This window comes from Rhea americana, unplaced genomic scaffold (assembly GCF_003343005.1).
Source record: "Rhea americana isolate MKP2758 unplaced genomic scaffold, rheAme1 scaffold_67, whole genome shotgun sequence".
Lineage (NCBI taxonomy): Eukaryota > Metazoa > Chordata > Aves > Rheiformes > Rheidae > Rhea > Rhea americana.
In genome coordinates this window covers 3,579,309-3,595,711 of record NW_028186834.1, presented here as the reverse complement: position 1 = coordinate 3,595,711, position 16,403 = coordinate 3,579,309, and the positions used below count along the sequence as shown (strand labels likewise).

Sequence of the window (16,403 nt, the reverse complement as noted above, 5' to 3'; positions counted from 1 at the left end):
CATGCCTTCATGCTCTGCTGCTCAAGGAGAGCATATGACACAGCACCTCATGCAGCCACAAAGCACCAACAGATTTGGTGCTCATACAAAGAAAATAATGACCAAAACTTTAAAGCATAGAGGTATCAAATACCCTCCTAAAAAGGCTTTATTCATGGATTTACCATCATTGAAAATGTCAGTCTGATTTGAAAAATATAAGAGTAAGACTTGGTTCATTGTATKTAGGTCAAATCTGATGATCAGTCCTCCAAGGACTACACCTTATTTCAGGATCAGTGGATTACAACTTTAAAAACATTTCTAAAATTAAAGGAGGTGTAACGTAATGACAGTATAATTTACATAGCAACTGCAAGGGATGAAAAACAACCTGCCACCTAATTAACTCAAGTGTAAATAGAAGAGGAAAGATATGCAACTTAGCATAAAACATATCTGAAAAGCCTGGGAAAGTTTTAGTCATTTGATTAACTTTTTTCCTTATCATTTACAGATSGGGATGTTGCTAAAAGATAATTAARAGAACTTTACATAAATAAGTCTATTCTATTTCTTTTYATTYGTTTATAACTGTCTTCCCCCTCCTCCATGTTCTCCAAAACAATCAAGGACCATTAAAAAAATGCCTATTAATAAGAATACTTACTTCCAGTATTACTTGTACTATGCACACTAACAACTGGAACTCCTGGCCCTGTTGGAGAAGGAAAAAATTACAGACAGTGTAGGGTTGTAAATATTAAATATTTCAACAAATAACAAATGAAACYGCCTGTATTCAAGCAAGGTGAGATCCTGCAAGCCCCACATATATCCKTCATTTCAAACACTGAAGTAATTCCACTGACGTCTTCTGGGAAGGACATAGGTAAGATTACAGTACCAACAAAGAATGAAATCCATACAGCATTCTGCCTGTTCAGYAGGCTATCACTACACCTAGAAGGAGGCGTGTTTTTATCTCCTTTTTCTAGCTACAAGAATAAAAAAATTACAGAGGCCATTAAAGGGCTGTCTGAAATATAGCAGTTTAATATTGCAAAATACTAACTTTAGGTTGACTGGAAGATGAACTGGAATAGTCACTTTTATTTTCTAACTCAAAGCCACAGAGGTGTCGCAAAATTATCACAGATTTCACTTAACTCCCTACTAAAGAAGCTCCTCTGGTACCTCAGCTCTGTTAGAGCACCAGTATTATGGTTAAATCAAAGTGTAATGTAATCTAATCTTACTTCATGGTAATGTTAGATATTATGTGTTCTATCGTACCAATAAGCAACTGAAAGGACCAGATTTCATAGAATCATAGAATCAGTAAGGTTGGAAGGGACCTCTGGAGATCATCCAGTCCAACCCCCCTGCTCAAGCACGGTCCCCTAGAGCATGTTAGACAGGGTCATGTCCAGGCGGGTTTTGAGTATCTCCAGAGAAGGAGACTCCACAGCCTCTCTGGGCAGCCTGGTCCAGGGCTCCGTCACGCTCACAGGGAAGAAATTCCCCCTCACATTCAGGCGGAACTGCCTGTGGTTCAGTTTTTGCCCATTGCCTCTTGTCCTGTTGCACAGGACAGTAATTAATTTTCCATGTTAAAAGGTATGATGGTGGGGTCACCTCACACATACAGCATGTCCAGAAGCAGAGTTACGTTACTGTCCTGCTCTGAGGACTCCCACTAGTATCAATTTGAGAGAGAAAATGCTTCCCCCCACGCCCTAAACACGGAATTTGTGCACAGAAACTTAGATTTTTTTCTTGGTAAAACATCTAAATTATAGGCAGGCAGCCACTACTGGGCTGGGAAGGCAGATGGAGGAAAGCAGAGGTCCCTAAGGCCCCCAGGGCACAGGAGGGCATGAAGCCTCCTGCGAAACTGTGGCTCAGGCTCCTTACACCATCACTCGGGATAAGAAGATTCCTTCTGGGAACAGTTCAGAGATATAGCTTAATGTAGGGGCTTTGAGCCATCCTGAGGAGGTGGCCTGGTTGTCTCTCTTCATTACTTATTGCACAAGCCTAGGGAAGCTTAACTACCTGAAGTAAATAGCATAAATGCCATTCACAGCCTCCACTGAAGATTTTCATCAATGTCATTCTCAGCCTCAAGAGAGAATATTGACAGAAATCTTACAGGCAAATTGCTGCCAAATCAAAGCTTTCTCCCTTAGCTCTTTAAGAACAGAATTTCTTCAGTGTCTCTTTCTGCCTTTTTTTATCATCTCTTTTTGCTTTTTGTGATTTTTTTTTCTTTGAATTCCCATTTAGGAAAGACAGTTTTTCAGAATGTGACATTTTTCAGGGGAAAGCACTGGCATTTTCCAGGCCAGCTCTGTTTGCAGTCCTACAAGATGGAATGATGAAGGCAGATTTAAAAAGGGAGATTAAAGTAGATGAAAAAGCCAATCAAGAAGGAGGCGGACAGGCTTGCATTAAAGGCACTGTCTTAGAGCTCAGCAGAACTGAGTACGTGCCTTGGATTTGCCATGGATTTGATGTAGCTCACTAACACAAAGCAACATCTTACTTCCCCCTGTATAAAACGGGGGAAACAATTACTCCCTTTCTGAAGGATCTTGTCTGAATGAAGACGAAAAAGAAAAAGCCACAGGCAGCGTGGAAAGTAAGCAAAACGGAAGCCTGCCAAGACAGAGAGGCTGTCAAACTTCTCCTACCAAGCTAGGAATTAGCTCCTCACTCTGGAGAGTCTCTGGAGACCTTTTAGAGATGGATACAACTGGTATAATCGGACAGATCTCCCGTCTGAAGGTAACTAAGAAGAAAAAGTTATCCTAATAAAGGTGTAAACAGGAGGTGGAAGAACTGAAACTCGCATAGATCGGATTAGTCTAGCACCCTCCACGAATTTTCTAGGAGACCTGGTTTTTGTTACAGTCCAGTCAGGCTCATTTGTTGTTGGAAAATGAACGCCTGTGTACATGTACATGGTGTCACCTGTCTCCTCAAGGCAGTTTACTTTGCACTCTGGCAAGCACGTCCAAGCAGAAGAGGTTTAATGCTGCTCTGCTGTGATGTCTCTGACAACTTAAAGTCACCGTGACAGAKCCTCACCAACATGGGCATTTTGCACTGCTGCAGCAGTACAGTGGGATCACACTGCTGCCATAATCGTCAACTCCAACAGACACAAGAGAAGATCGATGAGTAAGAGTTGGCAACTCTAACTAAACAACGTTAGAGGTATGAAAATGTTTATGACGCTGTTTTATCATCTCTGTCCACTACCTCCAATTTAGGCTAATCTGGTTGCAACTTAGTAAAGTGCAAATTTAATCCTGGGAGGCAGCTCTACAGACTAATCAGCCGCAGACAGAGAAACTGGAACTTCCAAMGTCACTGGAGTCAAGAATCTGTGAACTATTTCATGTGCAAGCTCTTACTGACATCCTCATTTTCATATCAGAGGCACAAATTAAAAAATACAAATTGAATATAATTTGCTAAAATAACACGAGAAACTATGTTTGGGGGCCTTGGTACAGAGTTGATTCAATACAAAAAGCTCCTCCTGATTTACCAACACTCCCTTCTTGCAGCAGTCTGAGATTTCCCCTACAGGGACCACGTCAGGCACATGGGAGAACTGCTTAAATCATGAGGAACTCATTACCGGTGACGCCTTTGCTCAGATAACGGCCTCTGAATTAGCTCCATAATTTGTGCTGCAGGTTTAACCATGTATGGACCATGCAGTTAATTTATTTATTTTTTCTAAKCACCTAGCTATTATATGTGCATTTCCACAAAAAAGCCCTTATTTTAGACAATATATATTCATTGTTTATTTGTTTGAATAGATTCAATTCTCAAGCAGGCAGATATTTTATTTGTGTGTAAAAAATGTACAGTTGCAAAAAAGATAGGAAAAATGCATGCAAACAGAATGGGCTATTCACATTTATTTCAGATGACTTGTGTTCTATTATTTTCAATCTGATGCTGGTTGGAAAAAAATACTGGGAGAATGCTGTCTGTAAAACACTGCAAGTTTCAAGGCTGGTAGGTCTAGCTATACGCTCTATCATTGATTGTCTCATGCTTTTCTGAATCTGTTTTTATCATCTTGCTTATTTATCAGTGTTTATTTCCTGGGTATTATAAAATACTTAAGGCAGGCTGGGAATTTTCTGCTTCTACATAGCAGCCTGCTTAGGGGACCCTGAACCCAACTACAGCCAGTTGCCTAAATGCCCTTTATGGTAATTCTGTTGATAAAGAGGATCTGTCTGTGTGGATTAAATCGTATCTGATTTTTGACAGATACATACATATATATGTGTGTGTGTGTGTGTGTATGTATACACATATATGTCTAGACACACACACAGACATACTGTTAAGGAAAACAGGCCCTCATATGTTTAACTAGATACGATTGCCCAAGAACACTCCAACACAAAATACAGCGAAGCTGATTATTCCACTCATTATTGTTAGGAACCACATCACCTTCACTATAAAACCCCACACTTATTTTGCACAGGATTTTTATCCAAAGTGAATTTAAAAATCAATTTTTTTTACAAGGACTGAAGGGCCAGAACTGGAGCAGTTTTCCAATTTCAGTTGTTTATTTAGCTTTTACACAGAACATCTTTCCTTATAGTCTTGCAATAAGCTCTGTAGAGAACTTCTGATTAACCCACTACTGAGCTAAATGTTAGACTCTAACCTTATGCACATCTCAGGGGAATGCATTAATTCAGGAAGTACACATGCGACTAATATAATACAAGCTGTATATTTGACTTACCTTTACAGTGCAGTAAAAAATGCCTATTCATGGGGCTAAACTTTGCACTGAAGTATGTGCACTGGTCTTTCAGAAAGCTGCATGAGAGACACTGGCGATTCAAYGATCCCACTGTTGACACACTGCGGGAAAAGTTCATCAGAAATATCAGGTTTCCATTGGAATAATATTTAACACATCAGGAATTAGCTCATCAGAGAGTGGCAGAATTTGTTCCACTGCTTAATCTTGCCAAAAATCTCTGTCCTATTTTGTGTCTGATGCAAGCTTTCTTTTGGGTAACTCAATGCACTACTGTCCTGTAAACTGGGCAAAATGGATGGGYGCCAAACCTGCCTAAAGCAGCACCAGGGTCCCAATAGCTAACAGCGYCCTAGAGTAACAAATATCAGGATGGCACCATGAGAAGAATGACTTCACTAATCTCAGATTTTAACTTCAGATTTAAGCATTAAGGGTTTTGTAAGAAGGAGGTCTTAAATTTTAAATCTCTTAAATCTACAAATAGGCTATAGAAATGAGTTTCATTACTACAGGCTTACTACATGCTTGCATTTAGATTTGTTTTTTATACTCTTGTAAAAGGCTAGTTAAGAGTGGTAAAAACATTTTGTGTTGAAATGTTTCCCATTAATTTTTTAATGTGTCAAATATCATCAACATTTCTAGTTTGGTAAAACTGCAATTCTTTCTTTCTTACAATTATAGTGCACTCATTTTTATACAATATAAATGATTATCCAGCACCCAAAGCAGCAATTAAGCTCACAGAATATCATCTTAGCATTTATAACTTGAGATGAAGATGCTGTTAATACAGCCRTATGTACTTCTTACCTATGTAGCTGTCTTCCTCTTGGGGATTCTTCAGTGCTTAAAAAATAACTGCACCCAAAAGACAAAGAAAGTTAAACTCATTTTGGAAAGCTGCCTGACCAAAGTGGCATTTACAGAAGTGAAAAATGTCATAAATTACATTCACTGAATTAAAAATTCCCAAGTATACACGAAGATCAAACAGGTACATTAAAACCTAAAGTTCAAGTCTAAAATTTAGACCTAGATAGAGTAGCCATTTCAGACGCTACATGATTTCACATTAAAATAGTGACAAACTTAGTTCTTCATGGTTTCTGTTTGGCTCTTGCAAGGCCCAGGAGCTCTYGACAGTGACCAGGACCCTGTCATGCTTTGTACTCACAAATATACAACAGAAAGCTGCTCTGTCGTTCCCAGAGTTCGCAATATAAATCCAAGGGGTGGAACAAGGTCACGATGAAATCAAACTGTGAAGTGCAACAGGCCTTGTGAAACGTGAAAGCCTTTTTGACATGTAGACCAACCTTTTCTTCTATCTAGTGATAGAAGCTAGCACACTAGGCAATGTTTTACTGACACAACAAGCAGGTGTAAAGTAGCTTAGCAGAGCTGCTGCACGAATATCAAGGCAAGTCCCTGCTGAGTCCCAGACGAGATCCTCACAAAGTTTCTGCTGGAGAGGTGTGAGAAGAGTGAGGAAGTCCTCTCAGGCAGCTGAGACAACCTACATGCAGTTTATAAGCTCTCTGCAGGCTGAGGAATATCCAGACATTTTTTCATCTGCCACTTCAAGAAGTATCAGGACAGTTTCTTCAGACACATTTAAAAACCCATAGAAGGACTGGCCAGAAARGACATCTCACTGGCTCTGCTGCCAGTAACACTGGGGAGAGGAGGCACTGTTCCAGCCTCATAAAGGTCCCTGCTGAAAAATCGTTTATTTCAAAGCAAATCAGAATTCAACACTTTTTTGCTTTTTGCAGACATACGTGAAGACTAACTGAAATCCACTGGAGTGAGCTGGAGCCTTCAGATAGAAGTATTGTGTTGGTTCTTTACTGCTCCAGGAGTCACGAGGTAGGTGGTGCATTTCCTCCTCATTTTGGAAGCACAGCAGCTCCAGGATGGGCTTTGAGAAGGTTTCTCCTTCGCTGAGTGATCTGGATGAAACTCAAGAGTTCTGACACACCTCTACATATCATCACTTGAACGTAAACATTTGAATCACATCCCCAAACACGGTCCAGAGAGCTCCTGTAGTTACCAAGCAAACTTGAAAGCTGAAGCCTTTGGGGTTTTATCAAGTCTAATAATTCAACAAGGACTTCTCTGGAATCCAGGGAAAGGCCAACAAAATGTTGTTGCTGCTGCGTGGTTCAATTTCTTTTATTTAAAAAACGATTCAGTCAACTGTACACTCCTTTTCGAGTACACTGTACACTTATTGGCAGAAAATTGTCTTACAATGCATTTTATGTGTTCTGAGTATAGAATTTATGGTAATGTTCAAAAATGAAAGAAGTATTGTTATTTAATTTTAGATACACTATTTCCTGTTGAATGGATTCCACATTAGTAATTCAGATATTTCCCTAAACAGACAAAGAGAATACTGCTTACATCTTTTGGGTATTTTCATCATACGCCAGRATTTTGATAACTTCCCAGTTTCCCGACGTTAGGTGTCTCACACTGATTTGTTCGCTTTTGGCCTAGGGAGAAATGGAAAATATTTAACTTTCACCTTAGTTCTTACATTTTTCTTTGCCTAACAGGATCATCTGCGCATGTTACTACTGATCGCAGCTTTTTAATCTTTAATGTACAATGTAATGTCTTTAAATCACAAAACCCGTTTTGAAAGTCCTGAACTTCCAGTATCCTTTCGCTCTCATATATAAACTTTGCAAAGATATTAAATCATCTCTATTTCCACTACAACTGTTCTTTCAATTGCTGATACGCAGACAGAAGTCCTATGCTTCAAGCCACGAATCTTGTCAGCACATGTATTTTGTTTCTTACAGTGTGTTTTTTTCCCTTTCCTTACAGCAGTGGCATAGCAGGAGTTGGAGCCCTGCAATCAAAATGCTGCCCCAGAAYGTGTTCACTGAGCTTCCACGTCTTGTGTGCTTGCACCAAGCCAAGACTCCTGCAAGGAGGCTGCGCGGGCAGAGGCCACAACAGCACCCGCAGCGCAGGCGGGCAAACCTCTCCGAGGAATGCGCCGCACGAACTCGGCCGCAGAAGCTTAGAGGCTCTAAACCCAGGTTAAGCCTCTGCTCCAAAACGCACTCTGGAGGAGCCTCTCTCCCTCCAGGGGCTATACGGAGRGCCTAGGACTCCGATTTTGGGCAGCCGAACCAAATGCTTCCAGGTCGGGAAGAGTGAGCGTCCCCTGCTCCCTCTCATAAATGGTTTCTATCCCAGTGAGAGTCTAGGAGAATAACTGTTTACTAGGGGACGTACAAATCCTCTCCCGAGCAGTGTGCTGATACTCTTCTCAGCCAGTGCACCAGGAACTGAATCAGGAAAGTGCAGGATTTAATATGTATTGAACGGAGGCAACATCAGACTTTCTGGCTGCACGCTGCAGCAGTTTTCTTATCAGACACAGACAGGTTAAAAATAACAAAACTCTAATACTGGGAAGCTCATTTGCAAGTGCTTGCTAGTGCAAAACATAAAATTCTTGCTTAGGCTGGTGAAGATTGAAATTCCAACCCTTACTGCAACACAGCATGAATAGATCTGAAGAGYGGTTCGCTGTATTAGGGATACAACACTTGGCTTGGCTATAAAAATTCCTGAGTTTTCAAATTCAAGACAAACCTTTGAAAAAAATAATAAAAAAAGAGGTGACACTTCAGCTTATATCAGCTTTTGTCACATTGCTGATTAGGTGAGTGAAGCCGAACAGGTATAAGGGAAGGTCAAGTGGAGGATCTGATGCCGCCCTTCTGGCCTTAAAGCCCTCTGAATCAGGAACATTCATCCACACCTAACCGCAATGGCACCAATGGTGATGGAGGTGTGGGCCTACAAAAACAGTTGTAAACGTACATGACTTTTTAAAAAAAATTTATTTCTGAACCATACCCTTGTGCCCTATACACCCTGAGCTCCCCATCAACAGCAGCAATGACCAGAAAGCAGAAAGCGGCAACGGAGATCTAACAGACATGTCTGGTAATGCCAAGATCCACAAGGARAGATTGACCCAGTAGCCCTAACACAGGTCTTGCAAACACCGCCAGAAATCAGGACACTGTGCCAGGCACTGTAGGGACATTTACTAAGCTCAGTTCCCTTGTTCAAGAAGGTTCTGATATTCAGGGACATCTCAAGGAATGATTAAAATACAAATTAGTAATTTATTAGAAGCGACTATTTCCTCTCTGGAGACAGAGAAGAGYTGTGACTATTGAAAAGGATATTTAAATATTGAGATCACAGAGTCTAACAAGACGCAGCAATAAAAAGCCCAGCCAAGCGTTAATAAACATGGTTATTTTTCAAGGTTACAGCCATAATACATAATTTATGAAGCTTGCAGGAAGTTCTTGCCTTGATCCATTAAAGTTACTTTATAATTCTTGTTTTGTGGTTGGAAAAAAGAGACTTTCTGGAGTTGCAAAACCCTAAGTAAGAATTTTCTAGTCACATAACATATGATTCATCCCATTTTGAGATTAATTTCTTTTAAATACTTCAAAAGTTACCAAAAGCGTCTGAAAACAGTAAGACATACATCTAGCGCTTAAATTCAGACAGTAAATAATCTATGATAGACTTCTATCTTTTTAAAGAGTAACCTTTCCCCCATCCTGAGAGAAAGATTTAATTAGCTGCTTCTGCTAACCCGCTTTGATTATATCACGGATACAGGATTTTCTAAAATACAGTCCAAGAAATGCACTCCAAGAAAGACTCTCGTTAGTCACTACTTCTGCTGACGATTGATAAATAAGCCCCCTGAAGCGAACCATTAAAATTTACTTCCATGCCTTCTGGTGGGGTTTTCGGTCCTGCGGGGTTCTCCCACGGCGTCACAGCCTGGGCTGTAAGACTTCATGGGCAACACTTTAATGTAATTTTTATGCCTCCAAGTTTGCTTGAGAAATAATGGACAACGAGATTAAAGCAGTGTGTAAAGCGCACCATGTAAACACATCTCCTGCCCTGTGCTGCGCTGTACCAGCCCCGTTACCACGTCCCATATTGATGAAAAATGGCTGATACACGGGATATCATRTTTCCTTTACTCCTCAGGAGCAGCTACATACTGAAGGACGAACCGGCCACYGATGGTGCCAGGCAGACTTGTTTATTTGTGCCGATGGTGGTCCAAATAGCTAGAAGTCTTTTCAATCTTTGGACCTGTACATTGCCCAAGGCTCTAATTCTGCCAAAGAAGGGCAAATTACCAAACTCTTCATCATAAACTTGACCTTAAACATTACTCTGCTGGGATTAAAATACGTATTCATGATGAGGTATACACTTAACTGCCTTACTAAAGGAGTGGGCTTAATCATCTGTTAAATATTTTCCTGAATTAAAATCAAGTTTCCTGGACTCTTTAACACAGAAAAACGATGGAGTCTGCAGGTTTAAGATAAATTTTATCATATATGTAACATCTTCACTACAGGTGACTGTAGGTCAAATTTTAGATCTACATTTTTATTATTTCATGTATTTTAATGATATTAATTCATATTGGGGAAGAAGCCGAAGTAAAACTCAACAGGCTAAATGGTTTTGTTTTGCTGTGGATTTCTGTGTGGTTATTATGTTAATACAGTTTTATCAGATTCTCTTCTGAGTTACTGTTCTTTTGGAAAACAGAATTTAATATGCCTTTGTTCCTTTTCTCTTCTCTGATCCTTTCTTGATACATTTACTTTAGTCACCGATTATCTTGTTCTTGCTTTCTCAGGTTAAAATTTCATTAAGGTTCTTTTGCTCTTGTGCTGTCTGCAGTACACTGTGAACATATTTCAGACCTAATAATGTTCATACCAGAACACTGTCATAAAGGAGGAGAATAGAGTTGCTTGGTGCCAAGGCTGCTATTTTGATGTTTTGGGTACTTTGATAATCCCTCCTATGTCATATGATTCTGCTAAAGTACCTAGATTAATGCTCTGCTGATTTAAATAGATGCCTTGGAAGTGTTCAGTTCTAGGGCAAAATTTCCTTTATTAGTTCATCACTACTTCATACTGGTGACCTTCAAAGTCATAGCGCAAATTTATCTTCTTTCAGATTCTTCTCGGGAAAAAGCAATGACCCCGGGAAGCGGAAGCCACTAGAAAATGTTGCAGAGGGTAATACAAGACCCCTAATTTTCACAAAATTTTAATTTTGGGGTATTGCCTCCCCTTATTGTTGTCTGCAAGCCCAGAATTCAGAACCGACATTTAAAATTCTATATACACATATACAGTGTATATATAAAGGATGAAAAATGAGCATTCCAGCAAATCTCTTGAATTTCCACGGCTATAAAACATTTGTTCATTCATATAGACTGTTATCACTGACGGAAGGGTTTAACGGGGCAACACCTCTGTTTGGCTCCAGAGGTGACAAAGAAAACAMGAAATCTTCCAGAGTACTTCAGCCGTATCTTTCATTAACAGATCATATGTGCCACCATAGCACGAGTCTACGGTGAGAGAGACCTCTGCTTACACTGCAAGAGGTTAGAAATACATCCCTCTGCAGAGGGTAACGGTCTGAACAGGACGAATAAGCACCTCTGCCACATGAATGCAGAGACTATTTATGTGTAAGCCTTTGCTTGGGTCAGGTATCTTCAGCGAGAGTCCTAGATGACTCCTGGGGTATTATAAATACCTTGAACCAAAAATTTACCTGAACAATAAACATGGCTATGTGGTGAAATTCGCCTCGGCCTCCCTGCTTCACTGGGACGGTCATGAAGAACTTACTGCCRTCCTTGGAGAAAACAGGTTCTTCATTCTATAAACAGAAGACAGCGTTAGTCTGTCACACCTTCTGATAAAATTTTAACGGAACATCACCCTGGGGTTTTGTTTTGGCACTTCCCAGCCTCTTAAGACAAACAGAGAAAAATCTGTAGACTTTAAATATATTCTGCTAAAATTAATTAGCAGAATTCCCTTCCCCCTGGAAGGGCTGCAGCCTCACCCCTGATGCAGCTGGGACCTTCCAGGTTACACTCTTTTACAAGCGTACGATTAATGAAAGAAGTATGTCCTACTACTCATGAAGACAAAATATTTTTCCATGGCCTTGACGCAGCAAAACATTATTGAGTACATGCTTAAGGCTCATCAGTTTTAATAAAATTGTATGCAAAACAAATAGCAAGTGCATTTAAGCGCTTTTCTGAACCACGGTCCCACCATAAATTGTAGCCTGATGTGATACCATCTCTCTAAGTCCAACTTTGCACAGAAATATTAAAAGAAAACTGCTTGCCATAAAATCACAGATTTTTTAAAAATGATTTCTCATTTACTCATTGCAAAGTGAAGCCTGAAATGTATTTTAAATAGAACATGTTTCATCCATTTACTGGATAGCTCTTCTGAAGCTATGAAAATGAAACCCTTTGCTGACATATTAGTTCAACATATCATTCTGGGTATTAACTTAMTAATATTATTCCTCTGCATTCCAATTATCGCCTATGTGACCTCTGATCTTTGTACTCCTTTGGGTTTAATTCAGCGAGGTTATTTTTTAATCAGAAAAAATCAGCAGAGTATATAGGACAYGCTTGGAATGGGATTTGTCTGACCTGTCTTTAGCCATCGAGGAGTAAGGCAGTTAATCAGCAAGTCATCTACGATGCCTGCCTTACTTAATGCAGAGATATCGGAAACGAAAGGGAACATTGCCTCTGAAACCCAGACAGGAGTCTCACACCCCTGGGCTGGACTGTCCTCTGGAAGCGCGCATCTCCTTCCACTAGCTATGCAGACAGCTGGAGAGGAGAACGCCTTGTGCGTGAAGGTAAGCGACAGCATTCCCCCTAYTAGGGAAACGAGCTGCCATCTGAACGTTTACACAGTCACTTCTATAACCCCAGTTGTCAGTTTTGAAAGTAACAGATTTTTAATAGCTTATAAAATACCATATAACAAAAATGGTAACGAAGCAGCTACACATTATATACTGGAAATAGCATTTATACCATACCTGTTTAGGAAGCCACACATCTGACTGCATCTCGTATTTCTAAAAGAGAAGAATTTAATTTTATGGAACAGCTATAGACCAAAATTATTTCCCACATTCAGCAAAAGGTCTCTTGCTATTTTGTAGTTTTTCCTACTGTTTTATACTCTTCACATAGCTTCACTGACATTCACTTYGAAACAAACGATAATTTAATTACAAAGTCAGCTGCTTTATTCTGAGAATTTGGTAGAAAACCACAGGGGATCTACGAATGCCTTTTTCAGTCCTTTCTGATTAGCTATCAGGAAGCTTTGCACAGGCAGTAGTCTTTGGGTCTAGGCATCATCTGACAACTGGGCATTTTAGGTCCTTCATCAACACTGGGCAAACAGCCAGCATCAAGCTCAGAGTGCGAGACCTTTTCAAATCACAACCCCTTCTTTTAATGGGTAGTAATGTGGTATTAGCGAGGAGAAAAAAATACATGCAAAAGACATTGTTTTGTACTGGCCACAACTRTATTTCACATCACGCCAAAACCCACGTATGTTATTGAAAAAAAAAGAAAAGTAGTGCATATGCCGATTGCTGTAAATTGTCACAGTGAAGTTATGAAAATTTATTAACTATAGAATCACTTGTACAAATATGATCTAAATATTTAAGAATCAGTATCTACTAGAATAGCTGTTCTTACACAGTGCTTTTTAGAACTGAAAACGCACAAAAAGGATAAAAATATTAGTATTCAGTTGAAATTAAATAGCATAATATAACACTAATTTCTCACAGTCCGGTCTTTTYTCATCAGCTCCTGAATTCAGAGCACCATCTCACGCCAGGAACCTCCCGGAGCCACACACACGGACCAAAGCTGCACTTAGGACAGCGGCACTGCATCAAGACCCTTTCTCACGTACCTACAAGGTCCTTCTCTGCCCTTTATTTCTGCTGGAGTGGAACATCACAGTTCCTCTCTGCTATGTGATGTCCTGGATTACAGCTCCCTGGACCCCTACTTCAGGTGAGTCCCACTGACCTGGGTCACATGAAGGTCTCCTTWCCAAAGCGACTGCCCACAGTGACTGACTGTTTTAAAAAAACGGCATAAGGTTTGCAGGAACTAGGTACAAAGTGACCGAACCAACACGTTTCCATGTTTACTAACTTAGGTTTGGGACTTATCCTCTATTTCTGAGTCAGGAAAACCAAGTGGTGCTATCTGCAACATTATCTTCTCTGTTTAGACTCAATCATATAAGTAGACAAGACTGGAAAGGGTCCTCAACACTTTAACATGGTTGACTTCAATAGAAGACACTGATGCCACCTTTGACTCAAAAGACCAAACTTAGACCTGAATTAATCACTTATCACTATTTTGACTTCCAGATTATATCTTCTATTGTGGAGTATTTGTTGGTACTGATATTAATATGTATAGAYAATATTTACATTTTTAGTTAGTTCTGGGAAGACACCATGACTCAGAATGGGAAGATGGCCAACTGTATTCAAGATGCAAGACTGATTGTGAAAATGGAGAGATGTAACACAGGAGTGCCAAAGTCAAAGTCTGGGACAAAAGCAGGATTCAACTGGAAAAATGTATTTAAGCTTGGATTACTCTCAAAACTGAAATATCCTTGTTGCCTGTACATTTTAATTTTTTTAACAGTATTTTCTTGCATTGTTGAATCTGCTCAGATTATCAGAATTTTATACCTTTGCTTTAAATGTAAGCTGTGAAAGACAGAAAGATCTGAAATGTAACTCTGTAGGGGGAGGGAATGGAGACTAGACAGCTGAAAATATCTGAGGGAACACAAGCTTGTCCGTGGCCTAGCTCTATCCAAAGTACAAGATGTTCAGCAACTGCAGTTTCCACTGAAGGTAATGAGTGAACAAAGCTCAGTAATTCCGACAATGTCACTCAGTGTTACTAATTGCATGAAATCACTTCACRAGATTTGGAATTTTCTCACTTCAATTTCCTCCCTGTTGACTAATTATATTTAGCTTGCAACTATGACATCTGCAAACTGATTTCCTAAAATCTTCTTATGAATATGAAAATAAGATGCAGGAAGAAACCTTGAAAACAGTTTTCAGGATGCAGTCTGACTTACCCTGCTGCAAGCCCCAGTCGTGGCTTCACAAACCGTGAGGATGGAGAYATTCTGAGGTCTGTTCAGCCATCTCACCACAGCCTTGGTGTTGCTTATCCATTTCACCATGGTGATATAATATTCCCTGAGGTAAACATTTGCAAGTATAGTCATCAGATCATTCTCATCTCATGCTAGACTATTTAAAAAATATATACCATTGATCAAATGCTGAAGAAAAAAGTATGGATGTATTTGCATATTGTACATTTTACTGCATGAAAATATCAGTACTGAGGAACGGAGAAAATAACTTCAATTGCCCAGTAGCTGTGTCCTGGATGCTACTATTAGGAAAGCTGAATCCTAGTGAGCTGTTTTGCTGGGAAGTAAGTAGTCTGTTAGCAACTCTTGCGCAGACATTTGTAATAATAAGCTTTTCCAGCCGTAAAACATGTATGGCACGTGAGTCACACTCAGTACTGGCGCGTGTCAGCTTCCACATAGCACCAGACAAATTGTCTGTCCCCCAACGTCACTGCCAGACTGTCTAGCTGCGGTGGTGCAGAGGGAGACCCGTTGTGGCATGTCGTCCCAGCACGGATATTTGCTTCACGTCTCTGCCCCTGGCAGCAGCTCTCTCAGTCCAGCTGAGCTACGTGCAACAGCGGAGCAAACCTGTCTGGCAACTCAGCGGCACKTTAAAGCAAGGGCCTTAGCTTGCGTTTAATTAGGCTTTTAATGTAATACTGATGGAGATCTCGTCGCTCTTTGACGACATGTACTTAATTACACATTCAGAAGTCATCTTACCAGACCAAAGATGCTAAGCAGTGCCAACCGCTAAGCTGTGCACAGCTCTGAGGCTGCACACCAAGAGACAAGGAGACAGCAGTTCACAGCAGCTTCTCCCAGCCTCAGTCTGCGGCCACGTCTGAAGCACCCAGCAGAAAAAACCAATACGCCCGACCTTCACTTTAGCTCTTACGGCTGACTTCTAGTGAGATAAATACTTCCTATATGTGATACCAGAATGATGACTAGACATAGTAGCTTCAGATAAATTTTGGATCTAATACATACATTTTTTATTTAACAAGCTTCTTAACATATCAAGAAGCAAAAACATGTACCAAAATAACACAAGATCTGACCCTGCCAACAAAGCAAGGATCCAATAAACACCAAATTGCACAACATCAAATTTCAGGTAGTTGGTCCCTCATACTAGAATTTAAGAAACAAGGGTTGGAGAACAACTCTCTCTGCAGTCACGTCTCAGCCTGCAAGCTGCCACTGTGCATGCAGAAGTCTGAATGTAACAAAAGGAAATGYTCAAAACACGCACATCAGAGCTGCCCCCTCCGCCAGTACTCAGGCACCCACAGACCCCAGAGCCTGCGTTATCCCAAATTCTGAGCCTTCAATAGAAGCCTTTATAGAACCAAACTCTATAAAATATAGACTGACCTGTTCCATTTGAAAAGGTCTGTAATGAGGGATGGAAATGGAAGATTTAATCA

General features: G+C 40.2%; 1 protein-coding gene across 1 annotated transcript in view; it reads right to left on the bottom strand.

Moving 5' to 3' along the window:
- DPP10 (dipeptidyl peptidase like 10) overlaps positions 1 to 16,403 on the bottom strand; it is a 215,422-nt gene that overhangs the window by 20,824 nt on the left and 178,195 nt on the right. The window contains exons 10-16 of the mRNA XM_085320968.1: positions 14,902 to 15,025; positions 12,791 to 12,829; positions 11,477 to 11,584; positions 7,214 to 7,305; positions 5,612 to 5,659; positions 4,775 to 4,896; positions 650 to 697 (exon numbers count right to left, since the gene is read on the bottom strand). Coding sequence (XP_085177094.1) covers positions 650 to 697; positions 4,775 to 4,896; positions 5,612 to 5,659; positions 7,214 to 7,305; positions 11,477 to 11,584; positions 12,791 to 12,829; positions 14,902 to 15,025 — 581 coding nt within the window. The remainder of the gene's footprint in view (positions 1 to 649; positions 698 to 4,774; positions 4,897 to 5,611; positions 5,660 to 7,213; positions 7,306 to 11,476; positions 11,585 to 12,790; positions 12,830 to 14,901; positions 15,026 to 16,403) is intronic.